Here is a 27,526-nt window from a genome sequence, read left to right on the forward strand (position 1 = left end):
GGATGCCCCAGGTGCCACTATGGGAGGGGTGAGAAGATGGCCCCTGCTCACGCGGCTGCCCATATGGCCACCACACGCGAGCGGCAGCCCGTACAGACTGCATATGTGCAGCATCCCATACGGACTGCGCATGTGCGGCATCCCATACGGTTGCCACATATGCGCAGTCCGTACGGGTTGTCGCTTGCCCTCTTTGAAAAATGTTTGGACACCCCTGGCATAAAGGATGTCTTGTGGCACACAGAGGAAAAAAAAGAAAACACTTCCATCCACATTTAAAGTGTCATCTAGCTGCTAAAATTATTGCTGAATCCAGCATTTTAGATGCATCCATGTCAAGGGCATCGTTGTTTCTCCATAAAAACAAAGCCCATCAATTTAGTTGTTTGATAAGCCAAACAACAATGACAACAGCATGTTAAATAGGCATGATCTGCTGGACAATGTGGTCTAACTTCTTCAATATAAATTGTGCACAGTTAATTAGACTGCAATATAGTAGATGAAAAATCACTCTGTTGGCATGCAAATTCGGGGGTTGATCTGAGTAACTTTACAGTGGTACCTCGGGTTACAAACACTTCGGGTTACAGACTCCGCTAACCCAGAAGTAGTACATTGGGTTAAGAATTTTACCTCAGGATGAGAACAGAAATCGCACGGCAGTGGCAGCGGGAGGCCCCATTAGCTAAAGTGGTACCTCAGGTTAAGAACAGTTTGAGGTTAACAAGGGACCCCTGGAACTAATTAAGTTCGTAACCAGAGGTACCACTGTATTATTTATTATTATTATTATTATTATTATTATTATTATTATTATTACTACAATGAGGGTTTGGTTTGCTAGCAGGCCTCTGAAGTTGCTCCACTATTCTGTTTGTTTTCTCTGCAAAAGTGTTTTGCTGATTTTGCTCACATCACATGAATAACACTGAGTCAGCTTCCCTATTGAAAAGTGTTGCCAATGTAATTAAACCTCCTTATTCAATAAAGGCTCTTTATTAAAAAGCGACACTTTTGGAAAACAAACAAACAGGGAAAATCCTTCCAGCAAAAGACCCCTGGCATGTGAATGTGATGGTGTTCCCCTCCTCCTTTTTCAGCTGCCTTTTTATGGGAGTATGGGAGGCATAACTGAAATACTTTTCACTAATTTGTGATTCACGGCTGGCTTTGAAAAACTTACTCCGCCCCCCCCCCCAACTAATTGGAAAACGTTAGAACATTTGACAACTCACATCACGCCCGTGAAGGGCATCTAACTTCCATTGATATTCATAGTTGAGGCTTAAACCAGTAGCTGGCAATATTCCCAAGTTGTTTCCCTTCAGAGAAAAAGTGGGGCACTTAAAATATCTCAGGTAGCAATCAGCAGTTTGAGAACTGACAGCACTGTGTGCCCTGCAAATGGATGTTTGTGCGAGTGCGGCTTTGGCTGTTCTGCAGGAAGGGTGAGAGAGCTTCCCTCTTAAAACTTCTGGGCCACGTCTACAGAGAGAGAGAGGAGATATGTGTCTTATCAATGCCGTGAGTGCCAGAAGCCCTATCATCATCATCATCATCATCGATTTATTAATCACCTTCTAAACAAGCGATGCTCAAAGCGATGTACACTACAGATCATTAAAAGCAGCTCAAAACAAAAACAGCAAATACATATAAAACACAACTAAAACCGAAATAGACACTCTGTCAGGGCTGGAGTCACACGCAGGTCAGCAGATCTCTGCTGACAGTGAAGTTAACTCTTTATTCAACATCTAGGTTGTAATATCATAGAAGCTACAAGGCAAAAAATGTCCCTTACTCAATACTGGTTGCCATGGGGCATTTAGGAAAACATACATTCATAGACTTACAAGAAGGTTCATATCAACTCACCGTGGCTGCCGCTTCCACCTCAGTGCTTTCAGTTATTTCTTCAGGCCATACATTAAATCCCTTAGTTAAATCTGTGAAGAAATATATATTTTTAAATATAAAAAAATGTTCTATTCGTAGGCCATTAAAAAACCAAACAGAAATCAGCAGTGCAACAACAGAAATCAGTAGTACATATTAAAAACAAGAGAATGAGTAATATTAGCAAAAGTGTTGGGCTGACCCAAAAAATATGGTGGCCTGTCTAGATCCAAAGCGTCATACTAGTTTTGTACAGCCATGGTAGTTTTAGACTTGCAGTTTCTCAGAATGCAGCAGTTGCAAATCTACATGAAGCTCTTTTTTTTTTTTTAAAGGGAGGAGTTTCAAAACCAGGTTAGTCATGTGGTATGCATGGGACACAGCTGTGCAAAAGAAAAAGGATAAAAGCTGAACGGGGTATGCCCAAACCAGAGCTCTTCCTGCTTGTTCTTATGGATAGATAATTAGAAAAAGACTACGGAACTTTGTTTCAATATATGTTTACGGCAGCGAGACTATTGTATGCAGAAAGATGGAGAGACTCACAATTACCAACAATGGAAGCATGGTTGTTAAAATGGAAAGACTGCACTGTTTGAAACATGGAAACCCTAACATATGGATTTGGGGATTGAAGATAATGTTGGTTTATAGAAAATGGTTTTGTTGGGTGTTATATCGGGGCAGATGAAGTGACTATTGTTTATATATAGCGAACAGATGAAGAATGGGAAGTTCTTTAATTTCTGTATTTTTTCTTTTCTAGTCTCTCTTTTAAATTCTTTTCTCCTTTGCTTTTCTTTTCCTCTTTTCCTCCATGTTTTCATTATATTTAACGTTGTATAAAAATATATATTTGCTATTAAGTTTTGCATCTCTCTTTATAAACTCTAATGGAACTTATTCCAGAAAATAAAATAAAATAGCCTAACATATGGCCTTTATTTCGTTCATCACAACTCTTATTTGTCCTATTTTCAATTGCGGTTTGGAGAGTCTGGCATTAAAAAGCTTACAAAAATCTTTGTAAGCTTTTTATAATTTGTAATGAACACTTTAAGGGAAAATAAGGAAGTATATAAAATTTAAAGTTAGTAGAAGCAGATAAACAAACAAGCAAACAAGCAAACAAACACCTGTACCATGGACCATAGAATCAGAAATCTAAACAGATTAATTTCAAGAATTGCAGGCTGAATGAGCACCAGCACATGTTACTGATGTCAATTTCAGCTCTCCCCACATTGCAGGGAAATTAAATGAGGCGTAGCTCCTGTAGGGCAGCTCAATCAGCACTAGCTAGCTGGGCAGCTTTTGATACTCGCTAGCTTCCCTTGCGTTGAGCACACTGCTGACTTACTTGTTTCATTTGATTCACTGTTGATTTCAGCCCTGAATAGTGCTTTGGATGGCTGATGGGGCAGCAACAATCAGAGAGAGGGGACAACAGAATAGAAACAGAGTTGAGGCACTAGCAGCTCAGTTGGCAGAGCGGGAGACTGTTGATGTCAGGGTCGTGGGTTCAAGCCCCATGTTGGGCAAAAAGATTCCTGCATTGCAGGGGGTTGGACTAGATGACCCTGGTGGTCCCTTCCAACTCTACCATTCTATGATTCTATCTCTTCAAATGCAAAGCAGACTCCCAATGAGAGGGCAAGGAGCCTGCTAGTTAAGACTGAGGACTGGCCAGATCTAACTCCCATGCTTACAACCCCCTCCCTTTATTAATCATAAATGAGGGTCAACATTAGATTTATTGGATTTTTTAAAAAATACGGAATTTGTAACACTATTGTTGATAATACAAGGATGATATTGGGGGGGGGGGGCTGATATTTTCCTGAAGCACGTCCCTCAAATCACTTGGGAGGGATGATTTTTATTATTTTAAAAGACATAGGACAACACCTTCTCCACATCAATATAAGGCAGCAATTGTGTCATTTAAGGGCAATTTTAAACACGTGGAGATCATTCACTACCCAAATACCTTGGGCAAGTTGACTTTCACCTCCTCATTCACCTTAATTGGGTCCTAACTGTCTCCAAGGTCATTTTAATCAAACGTTGAAAGTGTGTTTGTCTTCAAACACCATCATACAATCCTTTACTGAGTAGGATTATATACTGCTGGTGAAGTTCAGTGGGAAAGTTTTATTTATACTCCTTTGGGGTCAGTTGTGACATCCAAGGGATGGGAGAGCTAAGCCAAATAGGCACAAGAGCTTTGATCCTAAGATGTGAGCTTTTAAGACCTGGCATCTATTTCAGTGCCAAAGCTCAACAATACCACATAGGAACTAAGAGTAGATTGAGATGCCTCTGAGCAGGTGCAGAGTGCAATTCCCTCGCCACTGAGTAACACCAAAGAGAATTTATCCTAAGAGCAAATAGACACAAGCCAGTGACACATCAGACCCTATGATTTTTATGTATGTGTGGACAACACCACTTATACCAATAAATGTCGAAAAGGTGTGTTTGCTGATGAGTATTCAGATATTTCAGCTGGACTGGAATACAATCATGTTGTTCTCATCATATGTACTCCAGACACTCCACAGGACACACTCAAGAAGAATCCAACATTTCTCTGATGAAAATAGGGAGGGTCCAATTCAACAACAATTTAATTATTTGTTCCCCACCCATCTGACTGGGTTGCCCTAGCCACTCTGGCCAGCTTCCGACATATATAAAAACATCATAAAATGTTAAACATTCTGGGATCAAATCAGAAACCAGGACAGCTTCTGTAAATCCGGGACTGTCCCTGGAAAATAGGGACACTTGGAGGGTCTGATGAGATCTTCCCAAAGGCTCAATCACCAGTGACCTTTATGATATCAAAGAATTCATCAGAAGACTTTAGTGTAAGGAGTTAACTTATTAAAAAGAAACCCAGCAGCTTTGCCATTTTAGATATTGGTTTATAAGCTTAAACCAAGCAATGTAGAGTGATCAGAGAGTGCAAACCCTTTACCATGCCTAGTCTAGGTAAAGGTAAAGGACCCCTGGATGGTTAAGTCCAGTCAAAGGCGACTATGGGGTTGTGGCGCTCATCTTGATTTCAGGCTGAGGGAGCCGGCGTTTGTCCACAGACAGCTTTCCGGGTCATGTGGCCAGCATGACTAAACCGCTTCTGGTGCAACGGAACACTGTGACGGAAAACCAGAGTGAACTGAAACGCCGTTTACCTTCCCACCACAGCGGTATCTATTTATCTGCTTGCACTGGTGTGCTTTCAAACTGCTAGGTTGGCAGGAGCTGGGACAGAGCGAAGGGAGCTCACCCTGTCACAGGGATTCGAACCGCCAACCTTCCGATTGGCAAGCCCAAGAGGCTCAGTGATTTAGACCACAGTGCCACTCGCATCCCTAGTCTACTGCAGAAAGCACTTAGCAATGGAGGAACATCCAGGTTGAAGGTAACGCTCTAGTTCCTGCTTCACATCATGGTCACAAGGGCTTCCTTTTTTAACACTACAGACACCATTATGATAGTGTCTGCATTGACTCACAACTCACTTCAGAGCCAAGTATTGGAATTTATTTTTAATACCCTAAACCAGGGAGGGGGAATCTGTGACCCTCCAGATGTTGGACTCCAGCTAGCACAGCCAATAGCCAAAGGTGATAATCCAACAATGGCCAGAGGTGATACTCCAACAATGGAGGGCCACAGGTCCCCCATCCTTGCCCTAAGTAATCTGAAACCTGAATATACGACTGCTGCTAACTTTATTATTTATACCCTGCCCATCTGGCTGGGTTTCCCCAGCCACTCTGGGCATCTTCCAGCAAAATATAAAAACGTAAGAAAACATCAAACATTAAAAAACCTTCCCGATTCAGGGCTGCCTTCAGATGTCTCCTAAAAGTAGCGTAGTTCTTTATCTCCTTGACATCTGATGGGAGGGTGTTCCACAAGGAGGGCGCAAATGCCAAGAAGACCCTCTGCCTGGCTCCCTGTAACCTTACTTCTCACAGCGAGGGAACTGCCAGAAGACCCTTGGAAGTGGACCTCAATGTCTGGGCTGAATGATGGGGGTGGAGATGCTTCTTTAGGTATATCGGGCCAAGGCTGTTTAGGGCTTCAAAGGTCAGCACCAACACTTTGAATTGTGCTCAGAAACCTACTGGGAGCCAGTGATGATCCTTTAGGGTCCCGGCAGCCACTCCCAGCCACCAGTCTAGCTGCCGCATTCTGGCTTAGCTGCAGTTTCTGAGTCACTTTCAAAGGTAGCCCAACGTAGAGTGAATTATGATAGTCCAATGATTATCTCTTCCCTTAAGACCCCACATACATGCTTAGATCTTCAAAGTTTCCTACCACTGGTTGAGATACAGCAAGTTGCTCCATGGGGCATGGCTTTCTTACTGGTTGTCTCTCAGCTGGCTGGAATTATTTCTCATGGGAGTGTCCATTGGGCAGAATATAAATAATAAAACTAATTTTAATTATTATTACTTAACACATGAAATGCCACTGGTGTCATGTGCTCATGAAGATGACTTAGGCAAGCCTCGCTCTCCCATAGCCTCCCCTTGATTCAGTCTCTGAACCCTTACACAGAGTTGCTGTAAGGTTCACTGAGAAAACAGCTGTGAAATGCTTTGAACACTCAGAAGCACTATGTGACTAATAATATTATTATTTTTTAAATGCTTTGGGGTCTAACCAGGCACCTAATGACATCACACTATCAAATATTCTGTGACTGTAAAATGAAATGTGCTTCTACTCCATTGATAATACAATAGCATTACTGTACCGGCTATATTTATTGGCCAGAGATATTGATTGCAGCTGTTGCTCCAGTGAGAGCTACTGACAACAGCAATTGAGATAATCTGCACACTATAGAGTTGCTTATTCTTTCCGAAGGCGTTGCAAGCGGAGGAAAAGAAAAGAAAGAGAAGTTGCCAGGGAAACCCTTTTGAAGTATTTCTGTGGCTTGAAAATACCCTCTGAAAGGATCCCTGCATTCATGGTGCCGAGTATCTTTTGAAAACCTGCCTCTTCAGTTCATCAAGTGGCCACAAAGGGCCATGATAACGGTTGCTTCCTTTTATTTCAAAGCCATTATGTGTTAGCGTGTTATAGCAATGAGATCTCGTGCACAGAAGATCTATTTTTCTTCTTTCAGCAACTACAGAACAGACCAAGCGGATTAGATGACTAGCAAAATGACTGCCGTGTGAGGTCGACAGTTGCATGTATGTGTCATAAGGACACAGGAAGCAACTTAGACCGAGTCTGACCATTGCTCCATCTAGCTCAGTGCCATTGACAATGATTAGAAGTCCCTTTTCAGGGTTTCATCCCAGGTCTGCCTGGAAATGCCATGCCACGCTAGAGCTATGGTCTTCACCAATGATGGGCCTATACATTGCAGGGACTGCTGGCAGTGGGGACAATTTGTGCATGTATACCCCAACAATGTTCAGCTTTCTTTCTTTCTTTTTAAAGGGCAACATGGGCACAGCCTCAGGTGTTGAATTAAAACGGGGAACCAGATTTGGCACTAGCATGCAGCATACCTGAGCAAGCGTTGCAGCTCTGGAACCCACCAGGTGCTGCTGTCCAGCTCAGACTCCAAGGGAGGCACAAAACCCCACAAATTGCTCCCTAGTGACATGGGGCCTCCAAACCCCTTTATTTTTTGAAGGCCTGCAACACTGATACAATGTCTGCAGCCCTCAACACGGCCAAAATCCTACCTTCCCCACAATGATGTGCTGCCATGAAAGCCCAGGCTCCTGTCAGGATAGGACCATCTGCCTGGCAGCGGCAACAGTACTGAAAGGACTGCCAAGTTGGTGAAAACAGACTCACCGGCACGGCAGCCATTTAAATTTCCCCACAAGGGAGGAGTTCATGGTGAGTTCCAGCAACTCCTTGTCTAGAAAAATAGCACGGATTATTTTGATTTATATACCACCTTTTGTCCAAAGATCCCAGGGTGGTATACAACATTAAGAACATAATTTATGCAGCATAATGATAAAAACACCATACAGAATGCTCTGAGGCTCATTTCCTGAGGCTGCAATCCTATGTCCACTTTCCTAGGTGCAAGCCCCAAGGTGCAGAGTGGGGTTTACTTTGGAGTCAACATGCCTAGGGTTACTCTGCATGGTAGTTTAGACTCTGGATCAACTCGGATTGAAAGGACTATGTTTATAAATGAAATTATGCTGCCTCCATTGCTATTCTCTTGGAAACATTGTGAAATGAGTAACAGAAACCCCCTAGGTCTCGGAGCAAACCTTTCATACTGAATACTTTGGAGCACACTTCTGCCTCCCTCAGTTAGAGATCAATTCTACTTTCCCCTCTTCGAGCACTTATGCAAGCTGTCCTTCACTGTCAAGGGCTGTATTTTGATAAGTGACACCTGGCTACATTATATCTATTAATGAAACGATGCTCTCTCTCATCAAAATCTCCAACGGCATTAAAACATGTTGCGATAAAATATATATGAACTTTTTATAGGCTTGTGTCTGCTGACATCCATTTTTACGACTCTCTCCTCAGTCATCAAACTTAGAAATTCATTATCTCCACGCTGTGTTCTCAATGTCGTTGGTGAATTCACTACCATCTGCAAGAAAAGCCCTTAAAATTATTTGGCTATCTGCAGAGGTGCTGCCATGTGCCCTCCTGCCTTGACTGCCCCACTCTTTTCTCTGCTGCTACTTACCGGCTCCCCCCCCCCCTTTACCTTTTGCTTGCCATCTTGGTCACACAGATCTCTCTCCAGGGCCAGCAAGCCTATTTGCTACCACACCATGCAAGGGGAAATGCTGAGATAGTCAACACCCCTCCATGTTTCCCACCATGTTAACTTAATTAGCTGATTGGCTGAGCTTGCTGCCACTCTTGCTCTTTGAGAAATGGTTTAAATTAAGATGGTGGGCAGCTGGTGCCTTGGCTGCAACCCAGCAGTTTCCTCCCTAGAGCATCCCTGCTGTTTCCTGTTGCAGGGGTTTTTTTTTTGGGGGGGGGGGTGATTGGGGAGAGGCTGAGCTGTGCAGCATACAGACCTGAACTTGGGCCCCATAGTGTAGCCTTCATTGATCAGTCTGGCCAAATTGTGTGGAAGAGTCCGGCCAAAGCTTGACCATTTGAGTCGGCTGAATGTATAAATTCATCCTCAGTTTGGTTGATATACCATATTTTTCTGTGAATAAGATGCCCTCATGTATAAGATGGAACCTCCCCCCCTTTTAACCTAGAATTAAGAAATCAATATTTTAGGATTGCCATATCTCTAAAAGTGGAAATCCACAAGGGTGGCAGCAGAGGTGGAGAGTTTTTGAACTTTTTTTTAGGCAAATGGATGAGTGGGCCCCAACCCCCAAACCCGAGTAGTACCTCGAGTTAAGAACTTAATTCGTTCTGGAGGTCTGTTCTTAACCTGAAACTGTTCTTAACCTGAGGTAACACTTTAGCTAATGGGGCCTCTTGCTGTCACCACGCCGCTGCCGCATGATTTCTGTTCCCATCCTGAAGCAAAGTTCTTAACCCGAGGTACTATTTCTGGGTTAGTGGAGTCTGTAACCTGAAGCATCTGTAACCTGAGGTACCACTGTATTTGCAAAAAATAAAAATGAAAAATCCCCCCAGCGATCCGCTTTTAAATGGCTGGCAGAACTGGTTCCAGCAGCTTCTTCATGGCAGCCATGGGGAGGTAAGTACAGTGGTACTGAGGCATCTGATCAAGGCCTGTATTTTAAAATGAGCTTAAAGATATATTTGCAAATGTTTGTATGTTTCATGCCAGGCATAAAGCAGCTGGCCAAGTACTTTGGCAGTTGTTTATCTTCCTGCTCTCCTGGACAAGCCCCCCCCCCCCCCGATTTATAGCAGTAGCAGGACACACGTTTCTCAAAGTTGTAAAAGGGAATTACAGGCTGGGAGCAAATGTTACATTGACCCTACAAATTACAGAATACAATCAAGCTGCAAAAACAGATTTGTTGGCTTAAATGTAATTATGCAAAGGATTTAGAAAGTAAGAAATGTTAGATTCTTATGTTAGATTCTTATTTCATTGATGGTGTGTGAGAAGGTGAACCCAAGATCTCTGTTCAGATAAAATTTAAAACCATGAGCCATCTGTTTTAGCCATTTGCCCCTGTTGCCAGGGGCAAAAGGGCAAAAGGTGATCTGGTAATTAAGGTGCCTTGTCGAGGCAAATGTAAGATATATGGCTACTTGTCTGCCATTTATGGATAGAAGGAAATACAGCTCTTTGTCTCCCATAAAAGGTAATAGGAAGTGGGTGTATCTTTTATGATTGGTTCTAGCAAACAGCCAATAGGAATTTCAACCAGGCTGATTGGACAGAGGCAGCCAAAGGAGGAGCAAGGGGGCTGGGCTGGGAAATATAAGTGCTGGCCATCAGGGCTGGAGGGGGCAGAACTTTTGGTAACAATATACCACTGTGCCTATCATTTATTTGTCTGACAAATAAATTATTATTTTAATTTCTCTATTGCTGCGTTGAATATTTCATTCCAGCTAAGCGCTAACCACAAGCAGAGTGCTACAGTACCTCGAGTTACAAATGCCTCAGGTTACAAACGCTTCAGGTTACAAACTCCGCTAACCTGGAAGAGTTACATTGAGTTGAGAATTTTGCCCCAGGATGAGAATAGAAATCGTGTGCCGGTGGCGCAGTGGCAGCAAGAGGCCCCATTAGCTAAACTGGTACCTCAGGTTAAGAACAGATCTCTGGAACAAATTAAGTTCGTAACTAGAGGTACCACTGTAGTGGGTTTTTATCTTTATTTTTTACCTCTGTGCATTCACCATCCGTGTCTAAGATGACCCCAATTTTTGACTCCCCCCCCAAAAAAAGCATAGTCTTATACATGGGAAAATACGGTATTCCTCTTTTTCAACAAGGAGACTGCATGTGGCATTTGTTTCTCTTCCATCTTACCTTCTGTTGTCTTCTGGGGGCAGGCCACACATATTGTCCTCTAAGGAGCCACTGAACATACTGGTGGCATCTCAGTTATTGCAAGCAGCATGAGCAATGGGAACATGACCGTGGTCTGAAGATCAATCTAAACTATATTTCTGCACATATATGCAAAGAACATGACTGCTCCTCTTTACTTTGGTGTCATTTTGAAGTGCGTACCCTCCATTGAGTCAGGTTCCCTTGAGCTGAATCAAGTAGATTATAAACTTAGAATTACATGTGCTGTACTGCTAAATTTGCTTGTTGTGGGAATTAGAATTACGGGTGGAATGCATAACTTCAGATAGTGAGTGCATTTTTAAAAAAAGATCCAGCTGTTATCAACTTCCTTTTTAAGTTTTCTCCTTTGAAATATATTTTGCAAAATAGCTGGCTGCATCAGTCTCCCTCAGTATTAACTTTAAGGTGGAATTTAAAAACATTTTTTAAAAAAAATCTATCCAGGCATTTGATGACAGAAAGACCTGTCCCTGTTAATAATAATAATAATAATAATAATAATAATAATAATAATAATAACCGGTAACCCTGATATTATTAGTTTTGACAGTAGGTGATTGTTTTTAGGAGTTTTTAACTCTTTATAGATGTTTGAAGTGTATTGTTTTAGCACTAACACGTTTGCTAATCTGGGTTCCTTTGGAGGAAGGTGTAAATTTAAACAAAACTAATAAGAAGAAAAATCTCTGTTTGCACTCTTGTGCAGCTGTCTTTTGTTGTTGCTGTTCTTTTGTCGTTGCTGTTCCTAACTTTTTCTGCAGCTGTTTTTGATTCACTCTGATGTGAATGGGAAGATGGGGTTAACCCTTTCTCTCTTGCACCACCAAAGAGCAGGGGTGGCTAATATAACACCTTCCAGTTGTTGCTGGACCACAACTCCCATCACCATGGTGACTGATGGGAATTGGAGTCCAACATCTGGAAGGCATGATGTTGGCTACTTCTGCTTTATAGCTTGTGACCCACCAAGCCAAATCTGGAGAAAGTAGCTGAGAGGGGTGTGTGTGTGTTTGTGTGTGTGTGTGCATGTGCTGGTTTTGGGGATCATGGGCTCTTCCTCAACCAGATCTAAGGTTTCAGCAAGCTATTCCTAGTTTATATCAAAAATCTTAAGCCCAACTATGTGTTATGTTAAGTGTGAAAAAGCAGCTGGAGAGGGGCTGATTGAGTGTGGGGGTGGGTGCAAAAGGGAGATGCCAGGAACCAAAAATGATGGCTGCACAGATAAGAGTTGGCTCGCTTAGGTGAGCTCGAGGGAAAAATGCATCCCAAGCAGTTTTTGACATGAAGCATTAATTATTATTTTTTTATTAAAGAGTTTTCTCCAAACACATTTGGAACCAATTCTATTTGTGCAGCTGTCTTTTGTTGTTGCTGTTCGTAACTTTTTCTGCAGCTGTTTTTGATTCACTCTGATGTGAGTGGGAAGATGGGGTTAACCCTTTCTCTCTTGCACCACCAAAAATGACACCTGCACACACGTGTCCACACACACATACCTTTAAAGCACATTTAAAGCACATTCCCAGCAACCCTTAACTAAATACAGTGCCCAGAATTCTTTGAGGGAAAATGTTATTTGAATGTGCTTTAAAGGCACAGTGTGTATGTAGTCCCAAGAAGGGGCTATTTGCACCTGTAAATATTCTTTGTAGCAAATAGCTTCAAGGATGATATGTGACAAGAAAGTGGTGAGGGGAAAGAGTTAAACCTTTCTTCCTAATCTAGATCAGGATTTCAACCAGCCTCGTGACTGGTCCCCCCCCCCCAAGAGATATCTAAGTTGGTGACTCTTTGAATGAGAACGCTGCGGTTGAAAGACCTCATCCAGCAGGACAGTTCTTATGTTCGTAACCATCTCTTCATTTTTGGACTAAGGGTGCTTCCAGATGGGTGTTTATTACAGGATCAGTGCTCCTCGCACATGCCAGCATTTTGTAGCATCTGCAATAAGGTAAAGGTAAAGGACAGTTAAGTCCAGTCAAAGGCAACTATGGGGTTGTGGCACTCATCTCACTTTCAGGCCAAGGGAGCTGGCGTTTGTCCACAGACAGCTTTCTGGGTCATGTGGCCAGCAGGACTAAACCGCTTCTGGCACAATGGAACACTGTGACGGAAGCCAGAGCGCACAGAAACGCCATTTACCTTCCAGCCACAGCGGTACCTATTTATCTACTTGCACTGGCGTGCTTTCGAACTGCTAGGTTGGTAGGAGTTGAGACAGAGCAACGGGAGCTCACCCCGTCACGGGGATTCGAACCGTCGACCTTCTGGTTGGTGAGCCCAAGAGGCTCAGTGGTTTAGACCACAGCGCCACCCACGCCTCCTGGCATCTGCAATACCTCATTGGCATAAAAATGCCAGTCAATACCCCCCACATTTAATCCAAATTTATGCTTTCCAATGAAAATTCTGTAAAAAAAACCCAACCCTATTCTGTTGCCAATGACCCATCTCCAATGTCTCAGGAATCCATCTGCAAATTAAGGCCCCATCTGGAAGCACCTCATGTAGTCTTATTTGGTATTTGAGGGGCAGTCCACACTTTATACACAACAATAAATTCAAGTTTGCTGTTGGGTGTATGGTCAATGGAAACTGCAGCCCTCTTCCAAATTTGGCAACTGCACCTCTGTGATATAGGTAAAGGTAAAGGGACCCCTGACCATTAGGTCTAGTCGTGACCGACTCTGGGGTTGCGGTGCTCATCTCGCTTTACTGGCTGAGGGAGCCGGCGTACAGCTTCCGGGTCATGTGGCCAGCATGACTAAGCTGCTTCTGGCGAACCAGAGCAGTGCACGGAAATGCCGTTTAACTTCCCGCCAGAGCGGTACCTATTTATCTCCATGCACTTTGACATGCTTTCGAACTGCTAGGTTGGCAGGAGCAGGGACCAAGCAATGGGAGCTCACCCCGTTGTGGGGATTTGAACCGCTGACCTTCCGATTGGCAAGTCCTAGGCTCTGTGGTTTAACCCACAGCACCTGTGATATACAAGTCTTCAAATTCCTGTTTGTAACATTGTCTTTTTTGTTTTTCTTTAGATGTGCACTGAACAAATCTTAGGTGCACACCAAAAAGTAAAATAAAAGTGCAGCATGGGGGGGCGGGGGGGGGTTTGCTGAAGCACACCTGTCTTTCACTGTTCTGACTGCTCCTGTTCATTCTCCTTTGCTCTCCATCCCACTTCCAGCGCATCATCACTGTGGCAAGAGGAGCCGCATAGTGTGTTATGCAGAGCACCCCTGGGGAAGGGATTGGGGAGGGGGAAAAGATTGCAAGAGTACCAAATCCGGTGGTGATGGGTTAATTAGGCATGAGAGCATTGAGCGTGGCTCCAGATGAGTAGAAATAGAGCAGCAGCAGAAATGCAAGTTGGGTGGGAGAAATGCAAGTTAGTACTTTGATTTTTTAGTGAGTGGGGTGAAGAAATGTTTGGATGCAAAACTGTCGGGAGATTATAGAGCATCTGGAGGAGTGAGAATTACAGAGTAAAAAGAGGACAAAGACACAGAAATAAGTGCAGTGAAAAGGCAGTTTTATTTACTTGTAATACTATACAGAGAGAAGGAAAAAAAACAAAAACCAAACCCAGAAAGTAGCCACAGATACAGCATGGCTGTTGCTGGCAGTGTTCTGAAATCTCTTTTTATTTTTTTGTCTGTCTGTCTTTGATTTTTTTTTTTATCTGAAGAAAACAAAACAAAAAAGCATATACAGTCTCAAAAAGTACACTTCAGGTTACAAAGGACAGCAGCTATTTTCAGCAATTCTAATCCAGTAGTTAGCACAGCAGTTTATTGTCGTTCTTTCTCTCCTCTGCAAAATGGGATCTTTTCAACCTTTGCTCACATAGAAAGTGGGCGTGTTTAAAAAAGAAAAATCTCACCCATACTCTACGTTCACCAGAAAACTGTATCTCACACAACATTTTCTTGAGCCCCTCTTTGTAAAAATAAAAATAAATTCAAATCTTTATGGCACACAGAAAATCTTTTAAAAGTTAGGTGTTTGCCCTTCTTCTGACCTGGCTTTGTACTTGCTGATGAAAAGGAAAAACAGTTTTTAAATGGATTTGTCTCTTGCCTTGGCCTATACAGTGTGTACAACCTCAGTTGTGCTGGCTGGTGCTAATGAGAATTATAATCCAAAACATCTGGGAAACCAAACTGGAGGACTTGGTTAAACCCGGGAAGGGAAACATGAGGTTCTTCAGATGTGTCTGAACTACAACTCCCATTATCCTTGAACACTGGCTATACTGACTGGGGCTGATGAGAATTGGAATCCAACAACATCTGGAGAACCAGAGATTCCCAAGCTAAACACTTGAATTCAGTGGGACTGACTTACGAATAAAAATGTAGTGGTCGGCAGAAAGTCTATGCATACTTACTTGGGAGTCTGCTCTGGGAAGCAATGTTATGTTTTTGTTTACATTGCAGTAGTTATTTCTAAATTTGTATATATACACATATAAATTAGCAGATGCAAAATTTTATACCGAACCTGCCATCTTTTGCCCACTTTTCCAGCGATGCATAACTACATACCATGCAACTATCCCATTTTAAGTGGGACACTTACAGAATTTACAGAAGCTGTGTTGGCTTCCAATTCCAATGCTGGACATCCCATTTTGGTTCCCTTGCTCTGGCTGCACTAGAGCATGGGACCAAAAGACGTGCCTTTTTTCTTTTTCTGGTCCTGCACTGTCGTGTGTATTAGTTGGCTCACATCAGAGTACAGGACCAAAAAAATAAAAATAAAATAAAAATGGAACCCAAAGCCCTGCCAACTTACCTTGCCCCTATGTGCTACCCACTCTTATTCCTCCTTCCCCCACAGCTTTCCAGCCAATTTACTTCTAGAAGCCGGTCTCCGCTTCCGAAAGTACGGCAGCAGCGGCAGGGGAGGTTGCGGCAGTGGCAGGCGAAGGTGCGAGGGTGGGAGCCCAGAGAGGGGAGAGGGGCATGAGTGACAGGGATGGGGCTGGAGCGAGAGGGGTGTGTGTGGCCTCCATTGAGGTTGTGTCCCTAATCTGCCTCACTCTGGTGTTGGAGGTTATGTAACTTGCTCACCTATCAATTGGGGAGGGCAGAAGTTGCAGCCTTGTGTTTGTTTATGCACAGGGGACTTTTCCAAAGATGGCGTGGCTTAACTGGATTGTGAATCGAGCTATCAGTCAGGACACTGCAAAGTGATACATTTTTCAGGGGGGGAAAGAAAACATGCAAACTGAATATAATGCTTGATCCTGTTGTAGTTTCGATCCCATAAATGCCTAGCTTTGTGCTGAAGACTACATTTCCATGTGTACTTGCTTGGGAGTACGCCTCACTGAACTCAACAGTGTGGGATGTGATACATAAGTAGCAGTCAAGTACAACATTCCTTGTTTTCCTAGAGAAGACATGCAGGGGAATGTTTGGTCCAGCCAGTCGAAAACTTCCTGTTTCCTCCTGGTCTGGAGCATCCTTCCTCTTGCATGTGACTAGAGGTGGGCGTGACCTTACCTGCCCACGTAACAAAAGGGCAAGGCACGCAGCACACTTCCTTCTTTTTGACTCTTTTCCCATCTTCCTTTCGTCATGTGAACTGCAGTGACTGCCAGTCCGTAGTCACTGGGATTATCCCCCCCCCCATATGGGGTAGATCCAAATGTATATACTTTGTAACCAAGTCTGCCTTCAGGGATCCAACTGTGAACTGATGATGTGAGTAAACTTCTTTTATATACTTTAAACAAGATTGTGGCATGTTTATACTTTTTAAGAGGGACTAACAGGGAATTTACCAGCAACATTCAATTCAATACTGAATTGTATGATAGTGAGAGGCTTACACAAGCCTGCTGTGCGTTTATAAGGGGAATGTGAAACTCTGCTAAGTTATATAACTTGCTAGTGCAAGTTAGGAAGGATATTAATAAACAATATATCTTCTCCTGCCTCCCTGAATATTCCCACAAACAGGACTTGTGAGCAAAGATGTTTAGGGTAGTGCTGTATGTTATTTGCTTATCAGCGGGGATAGCTCATGTGCTTAAAGTTAAATCAGTTAACCAGCTTTTGCTGCACTCTAAGTATGCTATCTTACAAAATGAATGTTATAAGGTCAGGATGTTAAGTTGACTGAAGGGCATCTGAAAGGAGGTTCCTGTATTTTAAATGAATTGTGAGTTCAATCCAACCCAACTTTAAAATCGCACCAATTTTGCCATCATCAGTGGGTTTTTGAAGTGCTGAACTTTGGCAGGATTGGGCCCTAGCATTTTAAAGTCAATATACTTTAGATCAACATATTTTGCTAACCTGGAAAGGCTTTACGAATTGCTGTTTGAAAAGCCTCATTTGGAATGCATTTAATCTGAAAAGCTCGATTTGCAGAAGATTTTCTTTTCAGAGTATAATTTAAATGGATCCCATTTTTTATTGGCATGCAGGAGTTCTCTCTCAGTAGACTTGGAAAAGTCTTATTATAAAAGCAGGTGGATATTATGCGTAAATAAGATTGGTTATTTACAGCAGTGAGATATTTTGTTACATGCTCAACAATATTTATGAATTAAGATGTGTGTATTAGGGATGGAAGTTTATGTCAATTTTGGTTATCTCAGTTTCTCTTATTTCCAGCTTTAACTTTAACTTTTCCACATTTTGCAGCAATTTGTGGTTTGGATTTTTAAAAAAGAAAATCTGCATGAAAATTCACCAGCATTTAAGTACAAATTTCTCCTAATGTACACATTTTTGCATGCAATTTTGACTAATGTACATCTTTTTCAAGCCTTTTTTCATAACCTAATGCATTTCAGTATGTTATTTTCACCAGTACATTAATTTTATGCACATTTCTTTCTAATGTATGCACTTTGTAAGCACTGTTTGGTTGGTGAAAGAAAGTTTGGATAAGTGTGAATTTTGAAGCTTTGTTTTGGTTTCCCTATTATTTTGGAAAGTGCAAATTTGATGGGTGGGTGATGTGATGGGTGGGGAGACAGAGGGAGCTCTGTGAGCATAGTCAGCAGAAAGTTAAAGCAGTTCTACACATTATGCAGTGAGAGATGGTAGATGGAACATTGCAATCCTATATGTGTTTACTCCTACATGTAATGTCTTACTGACTTTGGCAGACCCTGCTCTCAGGTGGGCAGATAATTGTAGTTAAAGATGGCAGAATCCTGACTGTACTATTTTGGGCACAGGCTGCAAAGGAACCCTGAAACAATCTAGAAGAGGGGAATCGCATGAGATTCTTGTCAATTGATTCAAAATCACATCCAGTAGCAAGGAAAAGCAAACAGCTGAAAGCGATGAACTTCCATCTAAAAACAGCAACGTTCAGCATTTAGTAGTAAGGAATGTCTTCACTGCTTGAACCTCCACTAACTTTAAACTTTGCATCGTTTTACTATTTTCTTAAGAGTGCAGTGGAAAGGGGAACACGGAGGAATGTAGTTCCAGTATGTTTTTTTCAGAGCAGAAACAATGCTGCCATCTGCCAGAATAATTAACAGACAGATAATGAAACTTCCAAGTTTGTTGCAGATTAGCATAGAGGAAGGAAGAGAATGAGGAAAACAGTGAAGAAGAGGCTGGGTATGTGGTCACTTTTCTTTGATGGGATTCCTTGCTTCATACTAGTAGTTTAAATGGTAACACTTCTTTGAAAGGTTGCTTGCCTTTCTAATTAAAAGCTGACTGTTGCTGTTCAGCTAGCTGAAGATCTTTTGTTAAACCTGTCTAACAAGTTGAAAGTACAGTCTGGTTTAAGAACAATTTGGTTTACAAACTCTGCAAAACCGGAAATAGTTCTCTTGGTTTGAGAACTTTCCCTCGGTTTAAGAATGGAAGCCGAACGGTGGAAGGGCGCCGGCAGTGGGAGGCCTCATTAGGGAAAGCGTGCCTCGGTTTAAGAACGGTTTCGGTTTAAGAACGGACTTCCGGAATGGATTAAGTTCATAAACCGAGGTACCACTGTATATATATATTGCCTGATCACCTTAGCTGCTGCCTGCATTTTTAGACTTTCCTTGAAGGCATGGCTGTGGACTCTCCTAGGATGCTGACGGGGTGTGTGTGTCATGATGAGTCCCTAACACTACACCACTGCTAGCAGGTAATCCTAAACCTCTGTTGTGAAGGGGACACAAAGTAAAAACAACCATGCAATTCCCTTTGCACCCAGAACTGCCAGATGCACTATTCAAGGCCCCAATGGGCCACTGTCTTGTTTTCTGTTAACCATCTATAAATGAAAAGGCCTTTAAAAAATAAATAATATTTGATAAATGATCGTGCAAAAGCGCTTGTATGCTTGAGCTCTGGTCACAATTTGCCCACATTTTCCCTGTTGACTTGGCTGGAATAAGGATCAATCTGTTGTATAGCCTAGCTCTCCCCCCCAGTTGTTATATCAGAATTCCACAATGCCCCAACATGCAGCTGGGAGGATCGACTCATGAGACTACATAGGATGCAGTTAAAGTCAGAACAACACTATGAGAAACACAGGTACATAGGGGCCCCAGATTTGCAGACCGTGCCATATTAGTTATGAGATACATCATGTCCTTTTTGGGATCGATTAGGAGACTAAAAGCGAATGTTGTGTTCATACAGCTTTGGGGCGCAGCCTGCGTTGCTGGAGGTCTCCAGGAGAGAATGAGAAAGAAGAGAGTGCTAAGGCATTTTGTCCAATGGCACATCATACCTAGATTTTGTCATTCATTTAGATAATATCACAAAGGCAAACTGGAGGAGTAATGTAAACATATACTATACAGTACATCAGCCACAGGAAACCAAAAGAGAAAAACAACCCTGTAATTCTTTTCTTTCTGTATTGATATTCCTTTAATGGTAAGGGGATGCTTGGTCAGTATGGTGGTTCCATTCTACATCACTTTCTTTAAAAAATAATAATCAGATAAGGATGTAGTGATTTTTGCCAGGATGGGGACAGGGGAATCCTCAAGAAAACTTAGGTGAACTTGTAGAAACTTTGAAAATACAAAATATAAAAAAAATGTACAGGTTACCTTTTTTCTTTTATTCTATGAAAACATGCTGAGAAGATTTTTCTCCCTTGTGTATTTTTAAAATTTATTTACAAAAGTTAAGGCGAAAACATTAATTGTGCCACCCAGTCATGAAGCTGATCCTTTCTGCCTACATTTACTTAAAGAAAAGCGTTTTTCTGTGCTGGAATTGCAAACAAGCAATCATTGAAATAACATCTAGGTGCTCTGAGGGTGTATCTACCTTACATACTTGCAACTGGGAACTGCAGTTCTGTGAGAGATTGAAAAGGAATTGTCAGCCCCCTCCCCAGTCTGCAGTTCCCAGGATACTTTGAGGGAAGTCACTGAAGTTGTAAAAATGACACAAATGTGTAATCTAAGTGATAACGACCACTAGGAAAACTCAGCAGGGAATCTCTCTCTGGTTCTTACACTGCCTAGGCTCTTTGTTCTTTTTAACCTTTACTTTCCAGGCCTATCCTGTTTCTAGCATAGAAGAAAAAAATTGAAATAAAATTAGTTTAGCAACATAGGAATATGTCTTATACCACGTCAGACCATTGGTCTATTTCTAGCCTGGTATTGTCTGTTCTGACTGGCTGCAGCTCTCCTTCGTTTCTTCCCTGCCCTTACCTGAAAATGCCAGGACCTTTGCCATGCCAACCAGGTGATCTACGACTGAGCTATTGAGCTATATGGTCCTTCCCTTAAAAACACTCCCCCCTCCACCTCGAAACTCAGTTATTCTAGAACAATATGCATGCCCAAATCTAGATGATTCAGTTGTTGTTGTTGTTGTTGTTGTTGTTGTTGTTGTTGTTGTTGTTGTTGTTGTTATTATTATTATTATTATTATTATTATTATTATTATTATTATTATATTTACTAAATTTGTTAGTTCCAGCCCAAAGCGACTTACATTTTTGCTATGCTTCATTCATTTTCATGTGGGTAGATTCTCCAAATGTATGCAAAGAGCATTGCCTGATCTACAACTGAATGGGATGGCTTCTGATCACCTCTGGTTCATGCGTGCATTGGACCCTGTTGAAAGTTTGGGGTGCAGCCGATATATTCACTCATGTAAACACGACTGTTTGGGGCTGCAGGGTTGATCAGATATTATGGCTTGGAAGCAAGGCTAAGTTATTTGAACTGATTTCCCTTTGAACAAGGGGACCCAAGTTCAACTAACTTTGCTTGGATCCAAGGGGATGCTCTAATACCTCTTGAGAAGCCAGCAGGGGTAAACCCATATAGCTCAAGACCCATCTGTTGACTTGAACGCAGTTCAGGTGTGCTTAGCTGTTTACTGTAGGTTGTGCTTGGTAGGAAACTAGTCTCTCATATATTTTAAAGGTGCCATTGTAGATACCTCCATGAAAATGATCATTTCCCCCCCTGGTTTACATTGACGGCATACAAGAAGAAGCCCAGGAAGATGACTTCTCAGGGCTTAAACTGCAGTGAGTGAAACTCAGTTTTCTGTATCGGGGGAAAAAAGTCTGCTTTTGTGCTCTCTTTCTAACCATTAAGGATTAAACTTTGCTGTGCCCTTATATCTTATAATAAGGTCATCTGAAGCATTTTGATACTAAATGAATGAATTCCTAAACCTTTTCCATACCCATGCAACTTGAAAACAAACACCTAAACCTAATAATAACATTTCCCAATGCTACCTATGCAAGTCAGAGCTGCAAATGGTTATCATTTTTATCTCCCTTTTGCCATGTGAGACATAACATACAATGGAATTCTTCAGTTCTCCAACCAGGCTACGTCAAGGACACTGAAGCTAAAAAGGGCATTGGATTTGTTTGGAACTGGCAAAAAATGGAATTGCAGGGGTGTGGAAGACACCAGATGGACACTGCGTGGGAAATTATGGGCTATGCCACACTTAACCTAACAAACCAAAAATAGAGGGAAGAATATGAATATTAATAATTAGTTTTTAAGTAGATGGAAGCTGTTATCCATTAGAAATACAAGGATCAGCTGGAAAACGTGCTTAATCTCTTTGCACTTCTGCAAGTTTATTTTATTGTATTGTTTATAATGTAGAGATTGGATATTCAGCATTGGTTTTGAAATTACCATACCCCTCTCAGCAGAAAAAAAATAGCTGCATGAGAGAGACCATCCTTCGAAGAGATAATCTACTCTTTTTAAGGCTGTGATCCAATGCACACTTATGAGGGAGCATGTTCCATTGATATCAAGGGCAACATACTACCAAGTAAACGTGTTTAAGACCAGGATATGATATAATCTTGCAAATCCTGCTGTGGCCGTTTGGTATTCCCGACATGAAAGTTACCATGCATGGCACAGAAAGAAAAGAGTTAAGAGCGGAAACATCATTCAACACAATGTTTAAAGCTAATAGTTAATACAGTGAAAGCACCACGAGAGAGAGAGAGAGAGAGAGAGAGAGAGAGAGAGAGAGAGAGAGAGAACAGGTACATTGTGAGAAACAACCTCAGATTCTAGCTTTGCCATCGTTCTAAAAAATGAAATTCCTCCTGGGTTGAAATCATTTTAATGCCTCTAGAAAATATTGTTTCTAATTTGAATGTCACACATGTAGCTATCAACCAGAAATATCTCCACTGGAAAAATAGCCAGTGGGATACAGAGCCTAAGCAAGGGTACAGATGTTTTCCATCCATCTCATATTACTATAGTGGCTTCATTTGTGCCTCCTTCCAGTTTGAGACTTCATCAACAGGCTGCCTATTCACATAAGGGTGCCTTGAAGAGGACACCTATCACTTGCATTAGTCAGAAATTGCCACTGGGTGTCATGGGCTTAAATGAGTAATTCTGAAATTCTTACCACCACAGAACCCCAATGGACTCCGAAAGGGAGTTCTACAAGAGTGCAGATAGAAAAAAGCTGTATCGGTACATGTGTAAGTTCACCACAGGTTCATTGTTAATCATCATCATAATTGATCGTGAGGTACTTGTTTGAAACAATGGGCCAGCTCAAATGCCTTCAAGGAGGGAGTGGCAGAAGGCCTCTGGCTCACACAACCTCCAAGGCTCCGCCATTTAATTCGCTGCGGGAAATATGAATGACCAAACAGGAGATTCCACTGTTGCTTGAATGTGGGGTGTCTCATAAGCTTAAGAGATCAAATCCTCTGGATTTAGAGGGTAGCATCTTTTAAGGTCAGAAGAGAACTCACAGTCAAGCAGTCATGGGATCTTCCGTTTTTTTCTTCACTTTTCCTCGCAGTGAGAAAGTAACATAAAAGGATCATGTGAACTCAAGAACCAGTCTTGTCCTCTCCCCTCAGCAGCTATCCTGAGGGAAAATAATGTCTGACTATGCCCAAGGAGACAAAGTAGGGAAGGACCCTCTGTTATTCTACAACCTTTATGACTCACAGAGCATTCATTCATGACAAAATGAGAGAGTGAAAGGCTATTTTGCTGAACTTTTGGAAAACAAGGAGGACTATGAGTCATCTTGGGTGAATGGATCCCTAATTGCCTCCTCTTGGTCACCAGCTATTGAAGCGCAATGTTCTTGAAAACCGTTCCAGGGATACAAAAAAACAGCATCTCAATTTGGTCTACCCTTATGGCTTACTCTCATTTCTTCCTGAAGAAAAACTCTATGAATGCTCTGAGGCGACATGAACGCAAAAACAGAGCTTGCTCCAATCTGAAGGCATCAGCTTCCTCACTTTGCTCCCCCCGCCCCTTCTGGGACAAACTTGATAACGTACTCTAGATGAAACTTATCTAATAACTTGAGAACTGGGCCTTTTCTCTCCTTAGGGAAAACTGCAGCTTTCCTAACCGCTTTTGATAGGAACAGTGATCAAACCATGTAATCTTTATCATATCCTTAAGTCAACTGCAAACGAATCTTTCACATACCAGGGTTACAGGAGGACACAAAAAATAAAAAAATGGAGGCACCAAAAGGCAAGTCATTAAAATCAGTGCCTGTGCTTCAATCATGGATCTGTTCCCCCCCAACATGCCTACTTCCGTCTTAAGGTACGGAGCTGGAGCAGGTACACAATACTGTAACCTGGAAGATTGAGGGAAGGCCAGAACCCAAGTCCAAAACCATCACTCTCAATTCTCTAGGCAGAAAAAGAATTCCATTTCACTCTCAGCTGCGTTTGTTGGCGTGAACCATGTTGTGTTTCTGTTGTCGTAAAATATACTCCAAGTCTGTAAGACAGCTTTTGCCAACCCGGTGTCCTTCAAGGTGGTTTGGACTACAAGCCCCATCAGCCATGGTCCTGGGTGAGGCTGATGGGAGTTGAGGTCCAAAACATCTGGATGGCACAAGGTCGTTGGACGCTGCTTTGACCAACACACAGCTGCACACACACAAGTCCCATTGAAGCCAATGTTACCACCTACATTGAACTCTCTTCTGAGGAGCCCAAGGAGTAGCTACAGTTCTGTAGCTACTGTGGAACATTAATTCATAGCAGTGAAGCTGGCACACAACCCCATGGAAATGAATGGAGGTTGCACAGGAGCAGTGCTTTGCTGAGTCAGACTCACTTGTTTGTGACCTACCCCCACTAAGCACAAGCCCCAGCAGTTATGTTGGAGGTTTTATGGGGCAAGTCTTGCTGAAAAACTACTAGAACAAAACAAAGGTTGTGAAGCTGTTTGGGGAAGGAAGAGCCCAAATGTTGTAATATCAAAATACTAGCATGATCATGTGCTCTCTCCTTGCCCCAGTAAAAAATAAAACCTATTTGTTTGTGGGGTTTTTTTGTTTTTTTTTTTAAGAAAACACACACTCACATTAAAATGCAGTTTAAGGCTCACATGTATGTGAAACTTAAAAGAGTCCTGCAAAATCCTTGGAGGCTGATCATACCTGCTAGATATATAAAGTAAAATTCTTAATATACATTTATAAGTTTCATAAATATATGCAATATATAAATATGCATATTCACACACAGCCATCAATGCATATTCATATATTATATATTTATATAGATATATAGATATAGATAAGATCTGTTTCAAATACGAAAGTGATTTTGTGTGTGTTCACTTTCCGTTTCTGTCTCACCCTTTTTAAAAAATAATCCTAAAACAGTGCATTTGGTGAGAAATCACAATTTCACGATTCATCTCCCTTGAAGAACTAGAAAAAACCAGAGAAACCCAACTGCAAGGCAATGGAGGCAGTCACTTCCAGTTCACAGTATTGCAGTTAGAAAAATACAGTGAGGTCTAAGGGAGTGATGGAGCACGAGCTGCTCGGAAGAAGAGGAAGAAAGGAAGAGGTGGTCACATGACAATACAGCATTGACAGCGCTTTTTCTTTTCTGTACCTGGGAGTTTTTCCATTGGTAGACTTTCCTCCTTCCCCTCTGGTGAGGAGGGCTCAGTTGTGTCCGATAAGGGCCTCCCAGAAACCAACTCCGCGGCGTTTCCATCCATGGTTGAGACATCCGTCACAGTCTTCTCACGTAGCGACTTTTCGTCGTCTTCGTCGATGAGGACCAGTTCGGCTTTGATTGTCTCATCATAGCCCAACACCTTTTTTGTCTCATCTTCATCATCAATGTTTTGGTAACCCATAAATATCATTGTTACAGGGTGGTCTGCGGTGGCTTCTGGGACTTCATCCCCAGAAAGTTTCGCTTGGTGTCGTGGGTTCTCGGAATGCCTTTTGCTGGATTTGTGCACCATCTCTAGTTTGGCCTCCTTGAAAAGCATCTGTTCCTTCATATGACTGAGGTTTCCGTCCGCTATCGACACAGTCCCTCCTTTTACGCTTGATTGTCCAGCCTTCTGAATGAGCTCGTCTACATCCTTTGAGCTCAACTTGTGCACTCCGTTTTCTACCACCGCACCCCCAGAGTGCATCTCATAGACTACTTTGGTACCATCGTCATAGACTTTGATTCCTCTTTGAAGGGCAGCCTCTGGGCCAATGGGGGACGTAGAGAGAATCTTGGTCTCTCCTGTCTGTTTGTCTTTCTCCACATTAATTTCCATGCTGTACAAAGCTTGAATGGAAACAAGAGAGGAAGTGCATGTTACAACAACAAGAAGCATGTGAATGGTTAATTGCCAAACAGACAAGCAGACAACTGTGCCCTGCCCTGCCCCCCAGTAAGGTGTCACCTAAAGCGCCAAGTGATCTATGTTAGAGGTGTGGTGCATAATGTGAAGAAAAACAGTTGTTAACCTACAGCGCTCAATGACACTGGTGCAAGCCATATCCTATATCAACCTGAGCAGAGAGCTTCCTAATATTACCTGTGTTCAAGGGATTCTGTTAAATCAGGGAGGTGACAAACAAGCAGGTCTACCACCATGTCTCCATGTCCAAATGACTTCAAACTCTTAGGACCAGTGTACGTGCTCACCTGACAGATCTAGATAATGAGGATATTATATACAGCACTGAAAGTCAATCAAGAATTTCAACAGATATGGAGTTTCTTCACCACTGACAGACATTCCCTTGGGTGTTTTGTTTTGTTTTGTTTTGTTTTGTTTTGTTGTGCAGGAGAACCTCCACTTTATCAGGAGAAGACACCCAGAGCGTATCATATCACCATGAGGAAGTGTCAGGGAGCATGGGATACATAAAGATGTGTAGATTAGGGTGTATGCCGTGATTCTGCAAGACTGCAGAAAAGCTACAGAATGTGGTAATAGGGGTACAAAATTCAGCTCCCTGAGAATCTCAGCTTCAGCTAACAAAGCCATTCTCTAGTCCTGCAAATATATGGGTGTGGGTGATACAATCTCAGGAGCCAATGCTCAGCAAGTTGCTCAATGAGATTTCCATTAGCTGGGGCTTCGGAGCCATGTACACACATTTTGAGAATAAAAAGAAAGAACGCAAATCTGATTGAGCCACTTAACTTATGCATGCTGCAAATTTCAGCATAGATAGGCCTTCCTGAGAGTACTGAAATATAAATTATGAGCTTCTATGCTTCCGTGTACAAATATTCCCACTAAGGATTTAGATACTTTTCCTGCTTAGCCTACCAAAATCTGGGGGGAAGCTTGAACGGTCTTCCATAAGGTTTACAAAAACTAATAAAGATGGGCAAGTTTGGCTTCACTTATCACTCTTAACCCAGCAGTGAAAACAGGGAAAGATCAAAAGGAAACAGAGGAAGGAGGCTTAGTGTGCCTGAAATATAAAGGTCCACAAGGGAGTAGCAAGGAATTGGCCTCCAGCTTCACAGCATCATCAGTCAATACAGCTAGAAGATGTGGAATTCATAGTCAATGCAGCTTCCACTTCCTGATCCATCCAAGGCCTGGCTCACACATGCACACAACAACAGTTGATTCATTTGCACTCAGTGTACATAGGATTACTACACACATGTTGACTCCACTGAAAGTACTGCATTTTGCTACGAGAAAGTATTAAAGTTCTTTCTATGACAGCAGATCTGTGGCAGTCCATGTGTAGAAGTTACCTCTTGAGATAGAGTTATCGAATGGCAAGCATGTATGTATGTATGTATAAACTGTCCCTAAGATGCACATGACAGCTAAGTTGGGATGTATGCGGCAGGAATGTGCATGTACTTCACACTGTAAACAGCCATATCATACAACTG

General features: G+C 42.2%; 1 protein-coding gene across 7 annotated transcripts in view; it reads right to left on the minus strand.

Moving 5' to 3' along the window:
- The window catches only part of PALM2AKAP2 (PALM2 and AKAP2 fusion), a 228,592-nt gene that overhangs the window by 94,619 nt on the left and 106,447 nt on the right, over positions 1-27,526 (minus strand). For 3 of the 7 annotated variants that reach the window (XM_081176172.1, XM_081176169.1, XM_081176171.1), the window contains exons 7-8: positions 25,262-25,942; positions 1,882-1,952 (exon numbers count right to left, since the gene is read on the minus strand). In XM_081176172.1, the coding sequence (XP_081032298.1) occupies positions 1,882-1,952; positions 25,262-25,942 (752 nt within the window). Of the gene's footprint in view, positions 1-1,881; positions 1,953-2,104; positions 2,219-6,237; positions 6,287-14,424; positions 16,721-16,750; positions 25,943-27,526 lie in introns of those variants that run through there. The other 4 variants (XM_081176174.1, XM_081176176.1, XR_014003284.1 and 1 more) reach the window with 4 other exon arrangements.

Source organism: Podarcis bocagei (genome assembly GCF_964188305.1).
Source record: "Podarcis bocagei genome assembly, chromosome: 17".
Taxonomy (NCBI): Eukaryota; Metazoa; Chordata; class Lepidosauria; order Squamata; family Lacertidae; genus Podarcis; species Podarcis bocagei.